Raw genomic sequence first — 24,704 nt, forward strand, 5'->3', positions numbered from 1 at the left:
TCACTAGCGATTTCGCAAGAAAAGAGTCGGTAGATCTGGGGTGACGGGTTACAACCCCATGCAGCACTCCAACCAGAAGAACCATGCCATCCATTCCATGTTCACGCACGGTAGGTAACATGAAGCTAACGACTCCATACTACACTACCTACCCCATTTTACCCCATGGGGAGATAATGGAGTCTGTGGGGTTCGCTCGCCATGGTTCATGACTTCGCGAGTGATCGGTCTCGACTGTTGACTCCACCTCCACTTCTACCAGGATGTCTACCTCCATATCGTGAATCTTTATAACGTCTTGTTTCCTCCCCGTTGGCTTCTTCTTTTCTCTCAACTCACCTCGTCTCTCCCGTCGAGTTCCCTCCCTCCCTCTTCACCTCCCTCCGCACCGGTCAAGTCAACTCAACCACAACCAGGCACGACCATGCAGACCAAGTCCCTCCTCTCCTTCCTCGCCTTGGCCTCCGTGCCTCTGGCTTCTGCCGGCAACGGCAACGGCAACGGCCACGACAAAGGTTCCGGAAAGTCTTGCTCCCACAAGGGTCTAGACTGGTACGCCAAAAAGGCCGGCCTCAAGTACTTCGGCGCGGCCACCGACTCGCCCGGCCAGCGCGAGCGTGCAGGTTTGGAGTCTGCTTACCCCAAGTACGACGAGATCATGTGGAAGTCTGGAGAGTTCGGGCAGACGACGCCTACTAATGGGCAAAAGGTTTGTATATTATTTTTTTCCTTCCCCTTTTCCACTTTTCCTTTTCCCTTTTCCCCATATCCCTTTTCTTCCGACTTCCCCCTCCCCTTTCCCTTTCCCTATCCCTTCTCTCACTCCTTTTTAGTAGAGTAGTACACTAACAACCAAAAAAAACAAAAGTGGCTCTTCACCGAACCCACCCAAGGCACCTTCAACTTCACCGAAGGCGATATCGTCGTCTCCCTCGCGCACCAGCACCACAAGCTCTTGCGATGCCACGCCCTAGTCTGGCACTCGCAGCTCGCTCCCTGGGTAGAGGCCGGTACCTGGACCAAAGACGAGCTCCGCTCTGTTATTGTCTCGCACATCACCAACGTCATGACCCACTACAAGGGCCAGTGCTACGCCTGGGACGTGGTCAACGAAGCCTTCAACGAGGACGGGACCTATCGCGAATCGGTGTTTTCCACCGTTTTAGGTGGGGATGAGTTTATCCAGTTGGCTTTTGAGACGGCGAGCAAACTGGATCCCCAAGCAAAGTTGTATTATAATGATTATAACTTGGAGAGCCCGAGCGCCAAGACGGAGGCGGTCAGGAAGCTGGTGAGGCAGTTGCAGAACAAGAAAATCAAGATTGATGGCGTGGGACTCCAGGCGCATTTGACGGCGGAGAGCAGGCCGACGCTGGATGAGCATGTCGCTGCCATTAAGGGGTTCGCGGAGTTGGGCGTGGAGGTGGCGTTGACGGAGTTGGATGTGAGGTTGGAGATGCCGGCGAATGCGACGAATTTGGCGCAGCAGAAGGAGGCGTATAAGAATGTAAGTCAACTGGTTTCTGGAGTTTATACTCAGCACTTGCTAATAGTTTCATTGAAAAAACTAGGCCGTCGGAGCTTGCGTCCAAGTCGACGGATGCATCGGTGTTACCATTTGGGATTTCTACGACCCTTTCAGCTGGGTCCCTGCCGTCTTTCCCGGTGAAGGTGCTGCCCTTCTCTGGTTCGATGACTTTAGCAGACACCCTGCTTACGAGGGTGTTGTGGAGGCTCTGACCAACAAGACCCAAGGGTATAATGGAAAGGGTCCTCGTGGTGTTAAGCGTTGGGTTGCCTAAGTAGGCTGTGGAGTGGGAGGCTGTTTGAGAGAGTAATTCTTCGTCATTTGTAGTAATCTAATACCAAAGTGCTTTCATAAAAGCTGGGTTTCGTTTCGTCGTTACGTATCATGATCTTGTCCGAATTTTCAATATCTCCTCTCCTTCCTGCGAAGTGCGATTTGGTGGTCTTTTGAGGAGGTCAACATCTAGATATCATTGTATGCCAACATCTTGGGATGCTCATCGTTGCATACTAGCCATGCCCATGCTGCGCTAGGTGTGTAGCTCGTTGTGGTAGAGTACGCTCGTCCGTAATCGGCTCGATCGAAGATGGTGCCTGTGTGATCGGCCTTCTTCATGTTGGCGACGTTCTCGGGTGTGGCGACGGCAAGGAAGTGTTCGCGCTGGGGCCCTTGTGGTAGTGCCCTGACGAGACACTTGTTAGCAGAGGTCCGGTTATGTAAAGACAAGGCAAGAGAAAGCTTACAAGGCATTCCCAAAGATCCCATGACATAAGCTAGGCTCCTTCTTCAACAAACCCTCCGCCCATATACACTTGCGACCCAACTGAATAGCCGCATCAATCTTCTCCTGAAGCGCGGGGAAGTGTTCACGCAGCGAAAGCAGCGACACAACGAAACCCGGCGCGCCATGGCAAAATTGCACCAAGCACTTGCCGGTATGCGCATGCTGTTCCGAACTAGGCCAGTTACCAGAAGGATGTTGTAACCTCAACAACCTGTCCAGAACCGATTCCAATTGGGGAGCAGTCTCAGGGGACGTCAGGACGACCTGGGTAAGAATACCAATATCCCCATGAACAGCACCGAGGTATCGCTTATCATGCCACGTCCAGTTAGGCCCTCTGTTGAGTATGGTATTCGTGATCTCCGCAATGGCCGGGTCAACAAGCTTGTTACTGCCAGGAACCCAATGTCGCACCAGACGCAGCAGATATAGTGTGCCTGCTCGGCCGTATAGGATCTCATCGGGGTACTCCTCCACCTCCACAATCTGGCTCACACACGACACGAAAGTCCTGACGTGCGAAGGATCCTCTGGGAAGATGGAAGCACGCACAGCCTCAAAGGCGAGCTTCTCATCATGGATACCGCATCCGCGCGACCCGAGACGAAGGTTGTGCCCGCGCGACCCCGAGATGTAGGCCTTTGCCCAGTGGTAGGGAGTCTGGCCGCTAACCAGCAAGCTCGGTTGGCGGGCGGAGATCTGCAGCATCAGCAGCGCGATGCCCGTCGGACCGCTCCATAGGCCTTGGAGGTGCTCGTGCGAGTAGCGCGAGCGAGGGGGGTAGCTGGCGACAATGTCTTCGAGAGCGGATTGGAGGTATTGCGACGTGTCGTTGGAGATTTTGAGGAGGGAGGAGGGGTCCGAGAGGGTCATGTAGCGGAACTCGGTCATTTTGGAGACACGGGACGGAGCACGGATAGCGGTTGCCGGGAGTGGACGGGAATCGAGAATAGAATTATGATATTAGTGTAGGATATGGAGAGGGATGTGTTGATCCGGATGAGTACTATGGTGATGCTGGGGAATAACAGCGTGGGAATTATGCTATGCGAGAGCAATTGATCAATGGATGGCCTTGTTCAGTCAGGAACCAAGGCGGTGGCAAATGGAGGCATTCCGATCCATGGACGGGAGCGTTCCTGGATGATGATGTTGATCCGATGAAGTGACTGTGGATTGTCTGAACGACTAGGAGAGGTACGCGGCTTGGCGGTTCCATCAAGGTCGGGGTAGTCGTAGTATGAGTTGATCGGGCAAAGTGGTGGTTCAGCTCAAATTGTCGTCATGATGTTGAACTTGACTGGAAGCTTGTCCCTTTGCCCGGCCGACCTGTGTCTGCCCAAGGTACGTACAAATAGTGTATGTACATCATTTTGCGGGGTGCTGGAGACCGGCAGGCATCCTTGAACCAATCAACAGCTGTAAATACGATGGATGAGAGGGATAAATGCGGGGACATGGGGTAGCCCCGCCATAAGTGGAACTCCTCGAACTTATGCCAGGCCGGCTTCATACTACTGCCGCCCGCTTGGCGCTTGCAGCGGTGGATTACCTAACAGCAGAGTAACATCTTGACTCTGGAGGGCTACAGTTCGACTCGCAATTATACGTTGTATTACGCTCTCAAGTTGCAAAAGAAGCCTGACACAGTCATGAGAATGGTTTGACAGTAGATGAAGACGATTATCAGATCGAAAGAGGGGAACACCGTGATGTCCTGTTGGAGTGACCATGGCCTGATGGGTTGTTGCTTCCATCGTTTGTGTTAGCACCGGACAAGGAGGGAGGTTGTTATTAGGCGCTTGGGTGCTAGAGTTAACACTACCTCAGTTCGTCTCTCTTTGTTATTCTTTCTCAAGCAAGATTTCGCCTGTGATATCTAAGAACCCTGACCAGATGTCTACTTCGCCAGCCATTTCGAGAAAATAGTCTTATCCCCTCGCCATCTATCTATAGCGCCTGATTGGCATAGGGTCCTTCTCCAGGTTCTCCGGAGGGGAAAACCGCACGGCGTTGAGCGCCGCCGGATGAAAACCTCCAACTCCGTCCGTCTCGGCCGCGGGTAAGCCGCGCCGCTCCTACTTTGCTTCCAGCTAGTATAGCGGTTCTCACCTCCCGCCGCAGCGAATATGTTTCGTCTCTTTCCACTACATTCATCCCAACATCAGAACAACAAGCAAGACACCACTCCCCTTCGCCGCGCCTTCTTCCCGCCTTCTCCCCGCTTCCTTATCCCATCTTCCCCGTTTACACCCACCGCCGTTTTGATGCCCTTCCCGTTACTCTACTTCCCCGTCTCCACCGTCGCTTGCAAGGTGTAAGGGCCTCCTCCTCCGTCTATATAAACTCCCCCTCAACGCCCATCCTTGAACTCTCCATTCTGCTTGCGATCAACGTTCAAGATGGCGTCCCCTTCCTCCAGCCAGGCCCCCGATCGCACCCCTCGCAACCCCCGAGGCCCCGCCGTCCGTACCGATGCTGGTGCCTCCGATCGCGCCGCGAACCGTCTGCCTGACTTGGCCCAGCTGATGGACTCCCCGCCCGAGGTTGAGTCTCTTCCTCTTACTCAGTCAAATCCCAATCAGCAAAGGCGGACACCATCGACACCTGTGCCTATCCCGCAGCAAGAATCATCTCCCGCTAGTGGATCCGATCACTTCTACTCGGCGAGGCAGACGCCTGCTCAAAGCGAAAGTCCCGCCCCTGATCTGGCTACTGAGAGGCGGATTGACGTTGACAGTCATGCCTTCCACGAGAACTCCCTGGTTCATCCTGCTCGGCACACAGAACGTGATCTTGAAAGGCTGCCAAGATACGATCCTTTCAGAAACCCCTCAGCGTCCCCGGCAAGCAGATCTGACACCTTCCACACGGCCAGAGAGACTCCTGTTGCGGGCCAAAGCCCAGCACCTGATCAGATAGCAACGGATGTACCACTTGATTTTAACTCTTATGAGTTCATGGTGAACTCCTTGGTCCATCCTGTTCGCCGCACAGAGCGTGAGTTGGCCAGCCTTCCCAGATATGATCCAAATGATCCTACCCAAATTCCAACAGAATTTGAAGAAAGGTTTGATCCAGACATTCGTTCAAGGCTGCGGGGACCTTGGACGCTTGTTGGAATGACCTGGGACGACATTATTCGAGACACCAATGATCGTCTCCTTGCTAATGGCGCTGAGGAAAAGGATTTGATTTGCAAAGGTGAGAGGGGATATAGGGGGAACAGAAATAGCAGGGGAAGACGCTGATCATGTACATATATGTGTGTGATGATGAGTCTGCTCAGGGGGCCTATCGCAAACTCAAAGGGAAGATTTGATTTGGGGAATATGGTATTCAGGGATGCATGCATTGGTTTTCTGCGGTGATTTTTTTCAATTTTTTCCAGCAAGGCATACAGATCGGGGATGCACTCGCTAGATTGAAGGGATCTGATCAGTTGACATTGGTGAAAGATGGAGCATGAAGGAGCGATCTGATAAGATGATGGGTTGACAGATAGAAAAGAAAAGGAAGGCAGGGACAGCAAGAATTCAACATTCGAAGAGAGATTTGACCCGAACATACGCTCAAGACTGGTCGGACCTGAACAGGTGTTAGGGATGTGCTGGGAAGAGTGGATTAGGCGGCTGGATGAATGATTTGAAAGCCAGGGGAGGCCGGAAAGGACTAATAGGGACAGACGGTGGACTAGGATGGGAGGAAATGGCGGCGATAATAGTCATAACTGACCATATATATGGGTGGTAGTAAGTCTGCTCAGGGGGCCCTCAGTTGAAGCTATCTCGGACATCAACAGAAAAAAAAAGACATAGTCAGCAAGGAGATTAAGAAGCCGGAAGAAAGAGCCCATCAGAGTCAAGATGGCGGACCATTAGTAAATTTAGTTACGAAATTCGTTTATGAAATTCCTTTTATGGTGCCTGATCATTCGTTCTGGAACACAGCGAGGATAAACATCTGGCATCACAGTCCATCGTCGTGTCTCGAAAGGCGGGTGCAGCAAGGGCAGATGGCTGCTGTTCTGCTAACAACTGCTCGGCGAGGTCTGTCCCATAACTGATAGGGCAGTATCACTTATTCCGCTCGGGTCCACTCATGTCTCATGTTCCTGCATTAGCTTGGCACTGTTGATGTCGCTATCTTGGCCTTTCGATTTCCTCTCATTGCAACACCACAAAGAACTTGGTGATGGCTCGATGACCAGGCCTATCGACGGATTCAATCAGGACACTGCGTGGCGGACGCTTGCCAACGATGCGCCTTCCTTCACTGTTCAGCGTATCCAATGTCAACATGAAATTACCGTCGAACCAATTCCAAGTCGGACAAATTCCAACAACATGTGCCGGATAAACCCAAGTTCATGGACTGCTCGGATGCCACTGCATGCGCCAGATATCAACCGGATGGCTTGCCTCGCGATGCACTCATTCATTATTTCCGGCCCGTTATGCAATTCAACTACTGCCCGCACTGTCCATACCTAGGTACCTACGGGGAATTTTCACGGCGGTCTCGTTCACCGCGATCCTTGGCGTGCACACCGGCGTAGTGCCCAGTCAGCGCACGGTCAATATCCCTTGCCGATAACACACAGCAATCTAGGAAATCAATTCTGAATAGATGAAAAGCTGGAAAATACAATCAATTAACTGTCCAATCAAAAAGAAAAACGGCACCTGAAATCCCTCAGGGGCCATCAACATCCATCAATACAGCCAGGTGTATGACGTCTAATAGGACCGTTGCGCGACTCTCCTATAACACCCTCATGCTATAGAATCGATGTCATATCCTTTCCAGAAAACCGGTCGTGTAGGGTCGGATTGGTAAGAAATCCTGCCCTGGAGAGCTGGAACGACGCCCCAATGCAACACCGTTTGCCATGCCTGCAAAACCCTTGAGCCTCCATTCGTGCTCCCCCAGCTGCCGGGAACCAATGACCGTTAGCCAGCTCCCGGGCCCCGAGGAAAAAGCAAGAAAACTTGCAGACACAGGACGTCGGTTTCAATTTATTTCTCCTCCATGCAAGGGGCAACATACCCAATTGGGACTTCATGTCAAGGGCTCAACCTCAACAAACCTCCAGAGTTTGGAGATCGTCGGCGGCCTTCAAGATTGCCTTGGAACAGGAGCAAAACAGTTTGTGGTTCCCGAGTCTGAGCGGCTCACCACTATTGCTGGACGCTTATTGCTGATGACGTAGCAATATAGCCTCCATATGATGTGTCGCCCATATCAACGGAGCATTGCAAGACAAAAAGTCAAACAAGCAGGGTATAGACGGCATTGACTCCATGTTGTCATCTCAGGGTCTGATCGCAACTCTCGTCGCCGGACTCTAGCTTTGTCGCCCAGCTGAGCTGGAACACAGGACAACATGAGACACCGGCACGTGGTAGCCTGGGATAGACTACCACGCTGGCAACCGGCTATGGGAGAAGGACGCCATCAATGGAGTCGTCGTCATGGTAGTGGTGGTGCGGCTGGATTCAGGAACGGGAGGTAACCTAAGTCCGAAGTGGAGGTTGACGACGTCAACACCCTCTTCCCTTCGTTGTAACCGGTATTCTATTCGACGACTCAGTCCGTCCCAGGCAAGCAGGTGCGCTTCTTGAGTCTTCAGAACAGTGCCGATCAGGGCCCAGAGAAAGGGACGGTGAAGTCCCTCTGTTTACTAGTTCATTTGAGTTCACTCCAGCAAAGTATGAGGGAGAGCACTTCGTCCCCGGCATGAGCCTCAAGATTCATGTATAAAAAGGACGACGACCTCTGCTCCGTTCTCTCCACATCTTCCTTCTCATCATCATCAGCTCAGCAATCAACTTCCAACAGGCAACGAACTCAACCACCAAACAACCAAATACTTCACCTACCACACCCAAAACACAACTCCCAAAACCAAACCCAACCCCAACCATCAAAATGCAGTTCACCATTGCCACCGTCCTCTCCCTCCTCACCATCACCCTCGCCGCTCCCGCGGCTATGGAGCGTCAAGTCCCTTACACTCCCTGCTCCGGCCTTTACGGTACCGCCCAATGCTGCGCTACCGACGTCCTCGGCGTCGCTGACCTTGACTGCGCCAACCGTGAGTTTTTTTTTTTTTTTAGCACATACCCAGCATCCCCATCTGCCATTGAACCATTAAACAAGCCAAATACTAAACCAAGTCCTTCTTCTCATTTCATACAGCCCCGGCCACCCTCGCCAACGCCACCCACTTCGAGTCTACCTGCGCTGCCATCGGCCAGCGCGCTCGCTGCTGCGTCTTGCCTATTGTGAGTTACCTTAGCTACCCTGACTGATGTCATGCTCGAGATTCGAGACAGAGCTGTTAAAAGGTGTGCAAGTAACATAATGCTGACTTGTAGCGAACAAATGATAATAGCTCGGCCAAGATATCCTTTGCCAGACCCCCGCTGGTCTCTAAAGGGGGTTTGTTTGTTTGGTGGTCATTGAGTGATCATCTTGCTGTACAATAAATATGAAGTGTATCATGTCTTGTATACATGTAATATTTGGGGGGGTAATTTGGTGTACTGTTAGCTGGTGTTGGTTGGTTGTCTTGCTGCTATGTTCGACACGAGGATGTATTGGATACTTTTGGATTTCAATGGGGTTTGAAACGGTGGATTTAATGAGTATCTGGACATAGTTAGGAATCAAAGGGGTTTGAATGCCACATCGAGGTGACTTGCAAATTACTAGTGATAATCTTCTTGAATATCGGATTGGGCTCCCGACATGGTAATGAAAAGGGAGATAATAAGTATAAGGAACGACTGGAAGAAGCAATTCTTCGACGGGTTGCTAGGGTAGTACCGAATAACATAATGGTAGCTAATGACCAAGTTACGTCTTCCCAAAGTACGCAAGTAGTTCTTGATTGCGAGATTCGCACCTTCATACCTCTAGGTGACGTTGTTAACACCAAAAGCATCTGAGAAACGGAAAAACCTGCGTATTACCTTGTCCGGACCAGTCCAGGCTGGGGTGCTTATCGATACCTTACTCCACGAGATGCCCAAAAAGGACAAAAAAGAACAGCATAAAAAGAAGAGAAAAAAAATGGTATGGCCCGTAACGGACTCTAACCGTTGTCTTCCTGCGGCACGTATGCAGACGCGGAAGATTTCCACGCCGGGAATGTTACCAATACACCAGCGAGCTCACACCACGGGAAAGGCGACTGATGAGGAAAATTTATATACCAAGGACGGGGTAGCTGGGACTTGGGGGTGATGATGGGTACTTTGGATTACTTACCTTGCTAGGTAGGAGGTTGAAATGAAAGGTTGAGCGGCAGACAAGAGGAGCAGCGACGGACGGTGGAAGGTACGGTACGACGGGCACTGATACCTGGCCGATCAGTCTCCGGTGTTTGGTCCGATCATCACCAATACAATGGAAGACAAAGAACTGGTCATTAACAATATCACATTATCATGCCGAAGGTATACAGCGTCCTTCGCTGCCTGTTCCCCATATCCATCTTGAAACCTGAGTGACCACCCTTTTTCTTTTGGTCCGTCGCGACTTTCCTCATTATCTCCCCTCACTCAGAGTTTTGTTTTAGAGCATCATCACACCAGCAACGACCGCGGCACCCAGCGCCGCGAGGCCTCCTCCGCCACGAACAACCACACCAGCATTCTTAGTCTTGTCGGTAGTCGTAGGAGCCGGGGCAGCACCGGTACCCGAGGCACTCGGGGATGTCTCCACATGGTCACCGACCAACTTGGTCAAGTCAGCATCGCTGGTGTAAGCGGCCGTGACGCCCGTGCTGTTCTTGCACGCGCTCGGCATGTTGGCGTTGGTGCCCTCGACGAAGTTGACGATGGCGCACTGGTTACATTTGTTAGCGTCCTTTTGTCTTTTACTTTCTTCCTCTCCATTTTGGTTTCGTTTACTTCCCAACAAGGCAAACAAGAATAGAAGGATAACAAAAAAGAAAAGATGGAGAAAAAAAAAAAAAACGATGGAAGAAAAAAAAAGGCTCACCTGGAACAAAGTCCCATCTCCACCAATACCAGCAACGCCCACCACGCCCTTCTTGCCCACCCACTCCTTGGGCGCCTTCACCTGCGTCGAGCAGAAATCGCCCAGACCGCTCTGCTGCACGATCGGGAACAGCTGCGTCCAGTTGCCCTCGCTGACTTCTTGCACCGAGGCGCGGTACAGCCAGGTGAACTGCGGGTGGCCGGCATAGAGCGAGATGAAGTCGCCGTCGACGTGGAAGTCGGTGGTAGTAGTGTCGGAGGAAAGGTTGGGGGTCTTGGCGCCGCAGGGGGCGTCGGGTTCTTTGTCCTCGTCGATCGAGGCGCCTTCGAGGGAGGGCGGGTAGTTGAAGAGGAAATGGGCGTTGGCGAGGGGGGTGAGGGAGAGGAGGACGGTGGGGAGGAGGGAGAGGGAGCGCATTTTGATCGGTTTGTTGTTTTTTTTATTGTGAGGTCGGTACTAGTTGGGTGGTGGTAGTGGCGTCCTTGGCTGTTGTTGTTTGTTGGTGATGGTGATGGGACCGACTTGAACGAAGAGCAAAAAAGTGGAAGAGGAGTGTAGTAGGTAAGGTAGGCAGGCGAGTGGGAGCGGTAGATATGTAAGTGTAAAGACTGCAGACAAAGGCCGGACCGGGACCGACAGGATGTGGAACATGCAAAGCCAAGGCTGGAGAAGGCTGGAAGGGTCCAACACAACAAACGGACGGATGCCGGGAACAAGATGGGACTAAAAGCAAGGAGTGACAAATACAATGGGATGCGATCCTGCTTCTAGGCTGCTGGTGCCTGGATGTATATTGTGGATTTCAAACGGAATGGGGAATAAAACCACGCGGCGATGTCAGGTACGACCGCTAATCCCGTCTTCCAGGAACCCTACCTCTCGCTAGGTATTTTTTGGGTTCGGTGTTGAACCTCCACATTTTGACCTTCTTTCCTTGGCTCAGGTCCAGACCAAGAGACGATTTTGAGAGTTGAAAAACTGCATCATCGCAACGCAAACATGACCTGTGTCGCCAGAATCGTGTTCAAAAACAACCGGAGACGAAAGTCTGAGGCTGACGAGTTGGAGATCTGAGAGTACATCGATCTGAGACTCACCGCATGTGGTGTGTTGGTTAGGTAGTGAGTTTGGAAGGTTGGAAGTCTTGCTCCACAAACTTGCGCAAAACACCCGATGACACGATGTTTCCCGGCCACTAACGAAGGGGAAGGCAGCACTCGAAGTTGCACCGCCAACGAGGCAAGAACGGAATCCCCTCCATGTAACTTGATCCATCTCAGTTCTTCATTCCCGTCTCTAGACACTTGTCTGTGTTTCATATCACAGCCTTTGTTTGCGCCGTCTGTTGTCTGTCGTCCAAAAAGTTTGGACGTTCCATGGTTCCTAGCTGACCTGAAGTTCGTTGAACAAGTGGGGTTCATTGCATTGCTGGAGAAGTGCACTAGAACGCTGTTGTGCAACACTAAATGCTGACACGCTTAGCCCTTTGGGGCTGTATTACCGGCACGCAGCTAAGCCCTAATTGGTAAAAGCGTGAGATTCGCGAGTGGGTTTGAGCAAGTTGTGGCCCCACTAGCGCCCGAGCTGCCGACAGGGTCCACCCCCCCGTGGAACCCAGAGCCCACAAGTTTGGAGCCAGTCAAAACTTGCTCCCGCTTTCCTCCCATCTTCCCATCTTCATCGACAACTAATCCCTTCCTCTTTTCCATCCAACCGTATTTCGCGATTTCGACATCAAGCCAGGTCCGCGCCTTTGAGTTTGTTACGGATTGGTACCGCTTCGGATCTTGAATAAAAACGATGACGACCACAGTACTGGATCGACTTCGGTTGATGGATGAGACATTACGGCTTCGAGAAACATCCGGGCCACGGGGACGCGAGGTTACCTAGTTTGACCGATAGAAAGGGCAATATTATTCTGGACTCTCATCGTCAACTTCGTTGAGCTCCTCCTTTCTTTCACCGTCGTCTTGACGAGCGAGGGTCTAGCCTCGTCTGACCCGACCACGGCCAAAAGGCGGCTCCCCATGAATGCTACAGTAGTACCTTTGATTGGGAACATGTAGCAGTTTGGGCCAAGCACCAACGGGCAATTCACCGTCTGGTCTCCAAATCATTTTTTCTCTTCAGTCATTCCGCGACTGCAAGACAAACCATTATCGCTTCTCTTGGTTAGTTTTCAAAGAAGGGGAAAAAAAAAAAAAGACACCCAAAAAAAAAAAAAAAAAAAAAAAAAAAAAAAAAAAAAAAAAAAAGAAAAGAAAAACAAACAAAGACACAAGCCCGAGTAGGTGCAGTGATCAATAGAACAAGTTGAACAACCAGCCGTAACAGGGTCGAAGTGCTTTCCAAGACTGAATTCTTGGCACACCCTCCACGCCGCGCCACGATCTTTGGTTATTTCCTACCGAAGAAACTTGCTCATCACGGACCTGCGATCCGCCCCCACCCTACTAGTATTATTCTTGACAGATATCGAAAACAGTCGTCTGACATTCCCCTTTTTGGCTTCAATTTTTCGCAAATTCGATTACTGCTTGTCGGTTTTCTCATTATTTTTAACTCTTCAACTGTCCGTTACTGTATCCTATCACCCCTCGTGTTGGTTTGGTAGCCATTTCGTTCGAGCGATCCACTTGTCCTGAACTCCATCATCATCATCATTTATACCGCCAAGACGAACCATGACATAACCCGTCACGCGCGCGCATTTCCAGACTTCACAGGACGTCACCAAATCCAAGTAAAACTGCGCCCGAGACAAGGATCGCCAAGTACGAAATAGACCTAAAGATTGAACCAAACCACAGCCGAACGAGTGCCTCGTGGCAGTCAAGACCAGCAAAATGGAGAGGATGGAGCGCAGGCACGACATGTCGTCGATGGGAGGTATGTCGATGGGAGGTCCGAATTCCTTTCAGGGAACAAACATGGGGTTAGCCCACGATTTCTGGTACATCATCGCTGCCGTACTGGGGTTCCTGGCCCTGTGTCGTCTCGTCAACCTCTACAAGAGCCGAACGAGGTTTGTTTTACTCATTCCTCCTCACCCCTTTCTGACACTCACCATGTTCAACCCCGCAAAGGCTACAAAAACGCTTCGCCAACTCGGTTCAGTACCCAACGAAACCTGCAAACAAGTTCCTCGAAATCTGGGCCACCCTAACCGCCCTCATCCGCGAATCCAGCTACCCTCAACTTTACGTCCCCTCGTCATGGTTCTCCTGGATGACGCCCCCTCCCCTCGGGCGGGTAATCACCCTCCTCGCTTACTGGGCCATCATTGTCAGCATGATGACTGCCAACGCCATCAAGAACGACGCCTTTTTCTGGGAGCGCATCGGGTTCCGCAACGCCTGGATCACCGTTATGCAGATGCCGTTGCTGTATCTGCTGGCGTCCAAGTGCAGCATTATTGGGTTGATCATTGGGACCGGTCATGAGAGGCTGAACTGGCTGCATCGGTGGGTCGGCAGGACCATGTTCGTTACGGGCGCGGTGCATGGATGGCATTTCTTCACGGAGTGGCAGCGGGCCGGCATCTTGGAATTCCAGTTGCAGATGATGGGCATGGTCAAGTATGGAATGGCGGCGTGGACGGTGTTGGGTTGGTCGTTGATCTCGGGGTTTGCGCCACTGCGGAGGTTGGGGTACGAGTTCTTCGTGTTGCAGCACTTGGCTAGTGCTGTGTTGTTTATCTGGCTGGTGTATGTTCATATTCCGGCCTACGCGAGGTGGAATGTTTGGTTCTCGATTGGGGCGCTTTGCTTTGACCGAGCGTGCAGGACGGTTTTGTTGGTGTGGCAGAACGTCAAGTTCAGGCCTAACAGGTCGAAGTGCAAGGGAGGTCAGAGAGTCGGCCACTTTGCTCAGATCAGGGCGGTTGGTGACTCGATTACGGTCATCAACATCAAGGATGTCCACTTCAAGTGGAAGGCTGGACAACATCTTTACCTCTGGGCGCCCGCCATCGGACCCATGGAAGCACATCCATACACCATTGCTTGCGCCCACCAGCTCCCGGAAACATGCATCTGCAACAGCATCCAGCTCGTCGTCCGTAAGCACGGCGGCTTCTCCAAACGGCTCCATGAGCGCGCGATCAAGGACCACGCTGAAGAGAAAAAGGGTAACTACACCGTCTTCGTCTCCGGACCTTATGGCATGCCGCCCCGTTTGGACATTTACGAAACAGTCGTTCTCATCTCCGCCTCCACCGGCGCTTCATTCACCTTACCCATCCTGGAAGACCTCCTAGCCAAAGCCAACACCAACTGCGTCAAGCGAATCGACTTTCTCCTCACCACCAAACAAGGAGAAGAACTCGACTTTTACGTCAAGCGCCTCCACGAATTTCTTGATGGCGCCAACGAAGTCGGCATTGAGCTCCTTGTGCATGTCGCTATCACCCAAAGTGGCACTCCATCTCTTCCGCCTCTCTCCACCCTCCCGACGACAAGGGAGCGCGAAGGGACAGTGGGGAAGTCTTTATCGAGGTCATCATCCTGGGATAGTGACCTAGACAAGACCCGAGCGAAAGACGACCCAGACTCAATCCAACCCTCGGGAGACCAGGAGAAGAGAGCAAACACCATCGGCGGCGGCGGCGGGCGAGACGTAGAAGATATAATCTTTAGCCTCACACCCCGGCGACCACTAAGTAAAGCTAGCGTTGATTCACACGTGCATTACTCAACCACGAGGCCGGACATTGCGGCCTTCATTAGAGCGCCGGTGGAGGCCACGGGGGGAGAGACGAAAGTGGTGGTTTGTGGAGGACCAAGCCTGGTTGCGAAGGTGAGGAATTGTGTGGCCAGTTTGGCGGATGAGAGGGCGGTGCATAAGGGAACGGGGGCACAGGGGATTGGGCTTTTTGTGGAGGAGTATGCGTTTTGAGTTGTTGGATGTTTGTATACAGAATTGTACGACGCAAACCTGCCCTATCTACTTGATAGAAATGATACCATTGATAGAAGGAAAAAAGATGATACTTGACGGGCAATGACTGACCTGAGCATCTCAATGAAACCCGGGGGCCTGAAGCCGTCACTGCCCTCGCTGCCTCCCTGCCCCCGCAGCGGGATGGTAGCGTTGCCGGTGCTCCCCGTCCTACCCGCGTGGAGAGACCTAACTGCCCAGGCCAGACCCTATCCGCCTAGCTGCCCGGGTCTGCACGGTCCTCTTTCGATCCAAGCAGGCAGCTTTCTGCCTCCTCATTGGCTGTATCGTTTCTATCCTGCTAGGCTGAACCGTGCACGGCCTGCACTGAGTCAAGTTGATTCGGCGATACGTGCAAAGAAATTTTGAGTCACTGAAAAGTCCAAGGTTACAGCCTTGTAGAACGACTCATACGCCGCCCGATTGGATCGGGATAGTACATGAGAACAAGAATTGTGTTTATTTAGAAGGATCAACCACTGCTCATGACGGCTTGTCAAGCACTCTTTTCGCGCGGTGTTTTGCGTGCTCCCCATTCTCTCAAGTCTCTTCGGTCCTCAGCAGCCCCCAATCCCCCTCTTCTCGGCCCTGGAAGGACGACCTTTGTTTACTCGGGCCGCCCCCACTTGTTGTACCTCAGGAATTGCCCCTCCTCCACCAAAATCGCTTCCTCTCATTACCACACCACCACCACCGGCATCGCCAGCAGCCTTTCAACAACACCAGGTCCAGGTCGCGCAGCAGCACGCCGCACATACAGCACCACAATGACCGCCGTCGCCGCTCCCATTGACCAGTTGGTCAAGCAGGTCGATGGCCTCAACCTCGACGCCGTCAAGGCCAAGTTCCCCGACACCTACCCGGACTTGAACCTCATGGACCTCTACCGCGCCCACCTCGCCAACGTCCTGTCCGAGGTTACCGGCGTCGACACTGCCATCATCTACCCCAACCTCGGATGGACTTCGGGTCTCGACAAGGGCGACATTGCCCTGCCCGTCCCCTCGCTCAGGGTGAAGGGCAAGAAGCCAGACGAGCTCGCCCAGGAGTGGGCTGCCAAGGTACCTACCTCAGCCAGACATGCGATGCGATGCGGTGCGATAGTTGCGCTTTGCAGACGGTAGCTGACACTCTCTGCCTTTACTCCAGTTCCCCGACACCGATCCTCTCTTCACCAAGCCCACCGTTAGCCAGATCCACCTCAGCTTCTTCGTCAAGGCTTCGCCCCTCGTCAACGCCGTTATTCCCATGGTCCAGCACAAGGGCGCCGAGTACGGTTTCAACAAGGCCGACGGTCTCAAGGACCCCAAGGACCCCAGCAAGGGCCAGAAGCGCATCATTGTCGAGTTCTCCTCCCCCAACATTGCCAAGCCTTTCCACGCCGGCCATCTCCGTTCCACCATCATCGGTGGTTTCCTCTCCAACCTCTACGCCGGCGCTGGCTGGGATGTCATCCGCATCAACTACCTTGGCGACTGGGGCAAGCAGTACGGTCTCTTGGCCCTTGCTTACGAGAAGTATGGCGACGAGGAGGCCCTCCAGAAGGACCCCATCAACCACCTCTTCCAGCTCTACGTCCGCATCAACACCGAGATGACCGCCGAGAAGGAGGAGCTCACCAAGCGCAAGGAGGCCGGCGAGGATGTCTCTGCTCTCGAGGCCAACAGCTTGGATGAGCAGGCTCGTCGCTACTTCAAGAAGATGACGGACCGCGACGCCGATGCCCTCGCCATGTGGAAGCGCTTCCGTGACCTCTCCATTGTTCGCTACAAGGACACGTATGCCCGCCTCAACATCCACTTCGACGAGTACTCGGGTGAATCTCAGGTCTCCGAGGAGGCCATGAACAAGGTCGGCAACCTCATGGAGGAGAAGAAGATCTGCAAGGAGGACAAGGGTGCCCAGCTCATCGACTTCTCCGAGCTCGTTCCCGGCAAGGAGGGCAAGCGTCTCGAGAAGCCTCTTGTCAGGAAGAGGGACGGCACTGCCCTCTACCTTACCCGTGATATCTCTGAGCTCCTCGGCCGCCACGAAAAGTACAACTTCGACAAGATGATCTATGTCGTTGCTTCTGCTCAGGACCTCCACTTGAGGCAGCTGTTCAAGATCATCGAGCTCCTCGGCTACAAGGACATTGCCGACAAGTGCCAGCACATCAACTTCGGTCTCGTCCTTGGCATGTCCACCCGCAAGGGTACCGTCAAGTTCCTTGACGACATTCTCCGTGACGTCGCCGACAAGATGCACGAGGTCATGAAGAAGAACGAGAACAAGTACTCCCAGATCGAGGACCCCTTGGCCACCGCCGATGTTCTCGGTATCTCGTCCGTCATGGTCCAGGACATGTCTGGAAAGAGGTAAGATGGGTTCCCGGTTATCTTGTAGGGTTCCGAAATCAAGCTAACGAGATCCCTTGCAGAATCAACAACTACACCTTCAACATGGAGACTATGACCTCGTTCGAGGGTGACACCGGCCCGTACCTGCAGTACGCCCACGCTCGCCTCAATTCCATCAGGCGCAAGGCTGGCGTGTCCGACGAGGAGCTCGCCACTGCTGACCTGTCTCTCCTTACCGAGACCAGCGCCATCAACCTGTGCCGCCACATGGCCGGCTGGCCTGATGTGGTCAAGAACACGCTCAAGACTCTCGAGCCCACCACTGTCCTTACTTACCTGTTCAAGTTGACGCACGCGCTCAGCAGCAGCTACGACCAGCTCCAGGTCGTCGGTAGCGAGCCTGAGTTGATGAAGGCCCGTCTGGCCCTGTACACTGCTGTGCAGACTGTCCTGGCTAACGGCATGCGCCTCATTGGATTGAGCCCTGTCGACCGGTATGTTTCTCCTGGTGCCCCTGACTGATGTGATGGTTGCATGGATTGGAAGACTAATAGGCTGACTTGGGCGATTTAGTATGTAAAATGTATGCGATCATCACTCATCTTCACAGCGAGTAGCCGAACGTTGATATTTCCAACTTATATACCCAATCTGAGAAGCAACGGTTTTGTTCAAAATCAACGAAGAAAAGAAGGACGACGAGTTGCCCGACCGACGAAATTATGTTCCCCAACCATCATCGCAATGCACGCACAAAATCAGTGTCTTGACAACTGTATGCACACAGTGTTCGGTGGAGCGGAAAATGCAGCCTAACTGACATCAGCTCACCTTGCATCGCCTCCGCGCTTGTAACGCAAAAGCAGATGCAGAAGCAAGCGGAAGCAGCCTTGCGGTTGGACCCTCGCAGCGTGACCAACATCATGCTTGATGACGATTTGAATGTCAAAGCAAAAGCAAGAAAGAAGAAAGGAAAAAAAAGGCGTTAGGGGGAGGGGGACCAAAATCTTGGGAGAACGGTCTGGATGAAATGAAAAAAAAAAGTTCAAGCAAGCTAGTCGATGTTTCCTGGTGTTGTGAAATGCTGAATCATGTTGATAATGCTGACATGGACGAGCAGGTCCGCCAAACGCCGACGGCAGACAACGGGACCGAGTAGAGTGAGCACCATCAGATACTGAATCCATTGGACCGAAACAAATTCTCAGTTCCTATTGGGAGTTGGCTCCCGTCTGATCAACCCTAATCATGTCAACCACGGTTCCATGCTCAACGGATACAATCAAGCCAGTGTCAGCCACCGCTCAGGGACCGAAGGCCGGCAGGATTACGGAGGAAGATCGCGGACTACGGGGGCCGCATGCATGCTTCGGCAATGGCAGCCCTCTACGGGACGGCACGCACTCACCCCCGAGGGCCGCGGATGCCAGTCCATGCCGTCCAACTGCTGCTCCAAATGCGAGAACCAACATTGACAGCCGCTGGCAGTATCCATCTTTCACTTCGCTTCCCGTGGTGACCGATTCGGTGTCGAAGTCATCAAGTCCATCCTTGATACTAGGGCCCGTCCATTTGCTTTGGTTGATGCTGACGCGAAAAAAGATTGTAGTATTGACACTTGCAAAGAGCAGAAGGGCCTGGCAGCTCACACTTACAGTGCGTTTCCCTTCTTGCCGTTAGCCTCAACATTTGTTCGCTTGACAGCGCCAGGAAAGTGCACTTGATATTAGTCCTTTGATCTGGAGTTCTACGATACCATCTCGTGTGCCTGTCATTTCAGTTCTCGTTCAATTCGACATAGAGAACAGCCTAACACTACAGTCCTATCAAGACTAGTGACCTACAGGGAGGGCCAATGAGAAGTTCAACGTTGTGCTCCCGGCGGAGCGAAGACTAGGTTTTGTGTAACCCTCTCCAAAGCCTCCTACTTCCCGGTCTGAAAATCCAGACAACTTGATGTAACATGGACAAGCCTGGTCACAGGGGACCGACACTTCCATGATTATTCAACCAGATCTTCGACTCCAGGCGGACATCCCGGCGGCGTCAGCGAAAACGACAGCTGCCATACACTACAAGTCATCAATCGCGCCCCAATTGGTGACCGGACAACGTGTTGAAATTATCCATGAAGTCGATGAATATTGACTTGACAACGGCGGATATTCGAGAGAGCTGGCTTCGCAACGATATGCATCTGATCCACCATTCCGAACGCATGACCTAAGGCAGTCACTAATTGACCTACATACCATCACATCATCGTCCCAAATATCAAAGTCTCCAACCTCGAGCAAATTCGAGCTTACAGCAACATACGTCGGAGCCGCGCTGCTTCAGGAGGTCCCGGACATCGTCGAGCATCTCCGGCGGCTACCACCATCTCTGATCCCCCGACGGCAAGGCGGCCTTGGCCTCTTTTAATTCTTCGCTCAATTATGGGATTCACATCAGCATGTCTAGTGGCACCAACTGGGCTAGGGCTCAGTGAGGGTCAGGCCATTGGCCGAGGCGACTTTATACAACATGCAACTGCCCTGCCGCCCGCCATTGGAGGTCTAGTGGGCCAGCCAAAGATAATGTTAGCCTCTCAACGAGTCGCAGATGGATGACGACTTGCTCTCTCAAATGGCACCCTTCGAACATCACGCTACCTGGCCAGGCAGCTGGCCTGCATAGAATGACACTCTCACTCACATCAACTACAACACCTACATACACACTTGAGCGGCTAGCCATGGCCCTCAGATTCTTGGTAACCTATCTTGACTAATGATGGGAGCAGGCCTGCAACAACTTGAAGGGGAATGATCGAGAGGGCCACTACACCTCTATCTCCTTACAGATTGCTGCCTTTTGTGACAAAACGATGATGTCGTTCTTCGATAATAACGGGTTTTCTCCAACATCGATGGTAGCAAGTGAGCATTAGAGCTACATTGGCGATTCAGGTTGTTCCCAAGTGTTAGTCTCAATGAGAGGGTCACAGCGGATTCCCTATCTGTTGCTGGCAGGGAAAGTCAGGTCAGCCTCATGAAGCTTAAGGTCATCCCAGAGGTGATGGCCAAGGTCCGGCAAAGCCATATCTATACCGGACCTTTCCAGATATAACCTCGTCACTCAGCGGAAGACGAATTGACGTAGAAGATGTGTGTTCCGAAAGTTTCGTTGTAAGATCTCACATAACCAAGATCTTACTTTTCCCTCGCTCATCTCGAAGAGCTTACCTTCCAAAATCTTGACATACAAACCGGCCATTTAGCAGCCGCTGACTGCCTATTTCCCCCCTTCAGCGCAGACAGTCTTTTGCACGCCCTTTTGTTTTTCACTGCAGTCCTTGTATACAACCTCCGACGCATAGCCACCGTACCGAACAAGTGCGGCTGTGTTTGCGAAGTGTTGTGTCCGAGAGCCAGCCATCATACTCCCGGAAACTAAGTCTCAGTGCCTCTACCCAACAGAAGACGGATCCGAGCAAGACGGCAGACCACGGATAGACTCTCGAGTTACACCGTTCTTGCATCTTGTCTTTCCGTTCTATTGCTCTCTTTCTGCCCAAAGCCGGGTATTTCGGGCGTCAGATCCCTGCTTCCTGGTTTCCCGTCCAATTTGGTTTGTGTCTTTTCCTACAGCCGCCGGCGGCGAACAGCTCCTCGGAGAGGAGAAACAGAGACACAGAAACACAACATGCCGTGTGCTTTCGCAATAACCCTCCTGACCGTGTTGGTGGTCTTGTTGGTGGTACAGAGATGGTTGGAGAGGAAGAGGTTACGTGGTGGCAGCCGGCCGTTGCCAGGGCCTACTAGTGAGTTGATGACTTTTTTTTCCCTCTTAGTCATGGAAACATGTTTACGATGACGGGAGTTTTCAATAGTTTTTTGGTCATTTCCAAGATGTACGGAAGAAGGACTTGTGCTAACTGAAAAAAACCTCCATCTCAGATCTCCCCTTCATAGGTCGGGTCCACGATATACCAGAAAAGGGGTCGTGGCTGAAGTTTCATGAATGGAGCAAAGTCTACGGCCCCATCTACCAGACCAAGATGTTCGGCGTCACCCACGTCTGGATCTCCTCAGAAAAGATTGCTCACGACCTCCTGTCCCGACGAGCAAACATCTACTCTGATCGGCCACAGATTCCCAACTTGCCTGATAACCGGACAAGTGGTGACTACCTGGCTCTTCTTGGGCGAAATGGTAAGCCCTTTCTCCCACCTTACCTCACCCATCACGAGGTCACGTAAGTACTGACAAGTTAAACCAGACACCTGGAGACGCCAACGCAAACTCTGCAACCACCTAATGCACACCTCCGCCCTCGCCTCCCTTCACGACTACCCCACGCTCGAGCGCAACCGCTTTCTGTACTTGCTCTCCCAATCCCCCGAGAACTACATCGAGTACATTGAGCAATTCACCTCGCGCACCATCGCCCGTTTATCATGGGGCAGCGCCCACCCGGCCCAAATCCTCCGGCACACCACCTTTGGGCTTCTCGAAACCATCTCCCCCTCTGGCGCCCTGCCCAACGTGATCTCCTTCCTCCGCCACCTTCCCCTCGCCCTCTCGCCTTGGCAGAAGAAGGAAAAGGCTCGCCATGACCTGGAAGATAAACAGTTCCGCTCCAACATTGGGTTCGTCAAACGGATGATGGACGTAGGCCGCGCCGAGCCTTCTTTTATTCGTACCTACTTGGAAGAACAACAGGGATCGATCAATTCTACCTCTACCAACAAGAAATGCGACGAGCAAAAAGGCAAGGAAGCAGCAGCGGATGAGGCAATGCATGTTGTTGGACTGATGGCGATTGCGGGTGCTTTGACGATCGGAAGCCCGATTCAGAGTTATATTTTGGCCATGTGCCATTATCCGGAGTGGCAGGCTAGGTTGCAGGAGGAGATTGATACGGAGTTGGGAGGAAGGTGTCCGATGTGGGAGGATCGGGAGAAGTTGCCGCTTTTGAGGGCGGTGGTGAAGGAGGTTATTAGGTGGAGGCCGCCGGTGCCTACTGGTATGTTCTCTTTTTCTTTTGGGTGTCATTGAGTTGATACTGGTGAAGAAGGAGGGAGGGAGGGAGGGAGGGAAGATGCTGATCGTGATGATACCTACGTCTAGGAATTCCCCATGCGGTTGAAAAGGATGATGTCTATAATGGGTATTTCATCCCCGCCGGAGCTACGATCCATGCTCTTGAGTGGTGAGTCTTTTTTTTTTCAGTTCCAGTTCCTTTCCTTCCTCATCTTCCAGCTTCATCAACTCCTCTCCTTGCCCATACTAACACCCGGACCCTCTTATCACCTCCACAGGGCCATCACCCGCGACGAACAGACCTATCCCCAAGCCGAAACCTTCAACCCCTCCCGCTTCCTCGTCCCTTCCTATCCCACCTACCGCGAACCCCTCACCATCTACCCTAACCTCTCGGGCTTCTCCCAATTCGGGTTCGGCCGTCGCACCTGCCAAGGCGTGCCCATCGTCGAGCAAGATCTCTTTTTGACCATGGGCGGCATGGCCTGGGCTTTCACCATCAGCAAGAAACGCGATCCGGTGACGGGTGTCGAGATGCCGGTGCACTGGAACGATTACACGCCGTTGCTGATTGCCAAGCCGTGTCGGTTCCCGTTTGATGCGGTCCCGAGAGACGAGGAGAAACGCAAGAAGATGAGGGAGATGTATGAGGAGGCGGTGGAGGGGGAGGAGATGGAGAGATGTGAGAGTAGAGAGGAGAGGGAGAGGACGGAGGGGTGGATGGTGGAAGGGGGGGTGAGGCAGAAGGAAGAGGAGATTCCGTGGCAGAGTGGTGTTGGGTTGCAGCGGCAGGTGGAGGGGGATGTTGGAGCTGGGGTTGGGGCTGGGGGTGGAGGTGCTTCGAGTGAGGATCGTCGAGGTCAAGATCATGCCCAAGGCCCTCAAGACACTTCTCAAGAGGAACCTGACGACGCCTCCGACTCACATAGCACCACCTCCAGCCGTCTGGACTCAACTGCCAGCGGCAGCGGCAGCGTCATCGGAACGCCCAGTGCAAGCTGGGGCTCCGAACCCTCCCTCAGTCTCAGGGGAAGTAGTGTCGAGAGCTCCGATTGCGATGAGCATGAACATGATGAGCTTCGAGTTGTTACTCGTACTACTCCCTACAAGGGAGAAGATGGCGATGACGATGGCAATGAGGGCATGAGAATGCGGAGTATGGGAAGAATGAGAGGGAGGAGAGTACGCATCAAGACAATGTCGAATGCGAGTTCAACTATAGGTATGGAGGCGTTGATGACGCCGATGACGCCGACGACGCCGGAAAAGGAGGGGTTGCCTTTTAAGGAGATGGGGATCATGGGGATCATGGGGATGGGTACCATGAAGCTGGGGATTGCGACGAGGCGGGTAATGGAGGTGGAGGATATGGAGGATTTGGAGAGGGTGGCGGTGGATGATGAGATGGAGGTGCCGGGGGCTTGGAGGTGGTAACTCGGTGAGTGAATGCGCCTTGTGCTGGTGAAGGGAGATAAAATTGGATAGCTACCTTGACTTTTGATAATTTCTTTTGTGTTTGGGGACATACCTGTAGTTTGGGAGTTCTGTAGGATGTTGAATAACTTCTGTCGTTAATTCGTTACATTTGTTGTGTGGTGGTGGATGGTCGTGAGAGACGTGACTTGCTTCTCTATACTGATGATCAAGAGTATATGTGCGAGGCCGCCAGAAGGGATATGGTGAAGCTATTCACAGTTGGTGAAACGCTGGGGACAAACTTGATCTTCAGGTGTCGTGGGAGGAAGCTCATAGAGATTCAGCCTTAACAGATTTCTTCTTTCTTTTCCTTCTGATAGGATAGGCTCATAACAACTGTTGGCGACTCCTCCCTCTGGCTGCAGATGTTACGTGGTTAACGCCCTGCGACGATCACAGCCCGATAAAGTGTTAGTATGCCACCAATTAGACCCGCATGATATTGCCAGGATCCTGCGACTGGCCCCCTTGGAGACTGCTGACCAATCACCGCATGCCCCGTCACGAACCCCTCCTCGTTTCTTTGCGAACTCGTCTTTGTTTCTTCCAACGTCATCCCATCCATCTCTCCTCCTCGTTCGGCCATTGGCTTCGTATTC

General features: G+C 52.6%; 8 protein-coding genes across 8 annotated transcripts; 6 read left to right on the forward strand and 2 right to left on the reverse strand.

Annotated features, from left to right (window-relative positions):
- Window positions 1–424: 424 nt before the first annotated feature.
- On the forward strand, window positions 425–1,802 carry gh10-2 (glycosylhydrolase family 10-2; the record flags this gene model as incomplete). The annotated part of the gene is made up of 3 exons (XM_954186.1): window positions 425–709; window positions 869–1,507; window positions 1,572–1,802. The coding sequence occupies 3 exons, from the start codon at window positions 425–427 to the stop codon at window positions 1,800–1,802; spliced, it is 1,155 nt and encodes a 384-aa protein (XP_959279.1).
- NCU08190 (hypothetical protein) lies at window positions 1,779–3,613 on the reverse strand. The gene is made up of 2 exons (XM_954187.2): window positions 2,272–3,613; window positions 1,779–2,210 (listed from the first exon to the last, which is right to left on the reverse strand). Exons 1-2 carry the CDS (start codon window positions 3,201–3,203, stop codon window positions 1,991–1,993), a joined length of 1,152 nt encoding a protein of 383 aa, XP_959280.1. The 5' UTR covers window positions 3,204–3,613; the 3' UTR covers window positions 1,779–1,990.
- A 781-nt stretch (window positions 3,614–4,394) lies between these two features.
- NCU08191 (hypothetical protein) lies at window positions 4,395–5,735 on the forward strand (the record flags this gene model as incomplete). Its single annotated transcript, XM_954188.2, has 3 exons — window positions 4,395–5,312; window positions 5,370–5,516; window positions 5,704–5,735. The coding sequence occupies exons 1-3, from the start codon at window positions 4,715–4,717 to the stop codon at window positions 5,733–5,735; spliced, it is 777 nt and encodes a 258-aa protein (XP_959281.1). The 5' UTR covers window positions 4,395–4,714.
- Window positions 5,736–8,243: 2,508 nt separating this feature from the next.
- Window positions 8,244–8,751, forward strand: NCU08192 (hydrophobin; the record flags this gene model as incomplete). Its single annotated transcript, XM_954189.2, has 3 exons — window positions 8,244–8,409; window positions 8,514–8,599; window positions 8,710–8,751. The coding sequence occupies 3 exons, from the start codon at window positions 8,244–8,246 to the stop codon at window positions 8,749–8,751; spliced, it is 294 nt and encodes a 97-aa protein (XP_959282.2).
- An 872-nt stretch (window positions 8,752–9,623) lies between these two features.
- NCU08193 (hypothetical protein) lies at window positions 9,624–11,189 on the reverse strand. The gene is made up of 2 exons (XM_954190.2): window positions 10,323–11,189; window positions 9,624–10,166 (listed from the first exon to the last, which is right to left on the reverse strand). The coding sequence occupies exons 1-2, from the start codon at window positions 10,737–10,739 to the stop codon at window positions 9,894–9,896; spliced, it is 690 nt and encodes a 229-aa protein (XP_959283.1). The 5' UTR covers window positions 10,740–11,189; the 3' UTR covers window positions 9,624–9,893.
- Window positions 11,190–12,692: 1,503 nt separating this feature from the next.
- On the forward strand, window positions 12,693–15,325 carry NCU08194 (hypothetical protein). Its single transcript, XM_954191.3, has 2 exons — window positions 12,693–13,350; window positions 13,412–15,325. Exons 1-2 carry the CDS (start codon window positions 13,172–13,174, stop codon window positions 15,219–15,221), a joined length of 1,989 nt encoding a protein of 662 aa, XP_959284.3. The 5' UTR covers window positions 12,693–13,171; the 3' UTR covers window positions 15,222–15,325.
- A 322-nt stretch (window positions 15,326–15,647) lies between these two features.
- NCU08195 (arginyl-tRNA synthetase) lies at window positions 15,648–19,168 on the forward strand. The gene is made up of 4 exons (XM_954192.3): window positions 15,648–16,324; window positions 16,413–17,620; window positions 17,683–18,096; window positions 18,176–19,168. The coding sequence occupies exons 1-4, from the start codon at window positions 15,749–15,751 to the stop codon at window positions 18,180–18,182; spliced, it is 2,205 nt and encodes a 734-aa protein (XP_959285.3). The 5' UTR covers window positions 15,648–15,748; the 3' UTR covers window positions 18,183–19,168.
- Window positions 19,169–21,289: 2,121 nt separating this feature from the next.
- Window positions 21,290–24,207, forward strand: NCU08197 (cytochrome P450 2E1; the record flags this gene model as incomplete). The annotated part of the gene is made up of 5 exons (XM_954194.3): window positions 21,290–21,407; window positions 21,544–21,798; window positions 21,866–22,612; window positions 22,717–22,798; window positions 22,908–24,207. 5 exons carry the CDS (start codon window positions 21,290–21,292, stop codon window positions 24,061–24,063), a joined length of 2,358 nt encoding a protein of 785 aa, XP_959287.3. The 3' UTR covers window positions 24,064–24,207.
- Between the last annotated feature and the right edge of the window lie 497 nt (window positions 24,208–24,704).

This window comes from Neurospora crassa, linkage group III (genome assembly GCF_000182925.2).
Source record: "Neurospora crassa OR74A linkage group III, whole genome shotgun sequence".
NCBI classification, from domain to species: Eukaryota; Fungi; Ascomycota; class Sordariomycetes; order Sordariales; family Sordariaceae; genus Neurospora; species Neurospora crassa.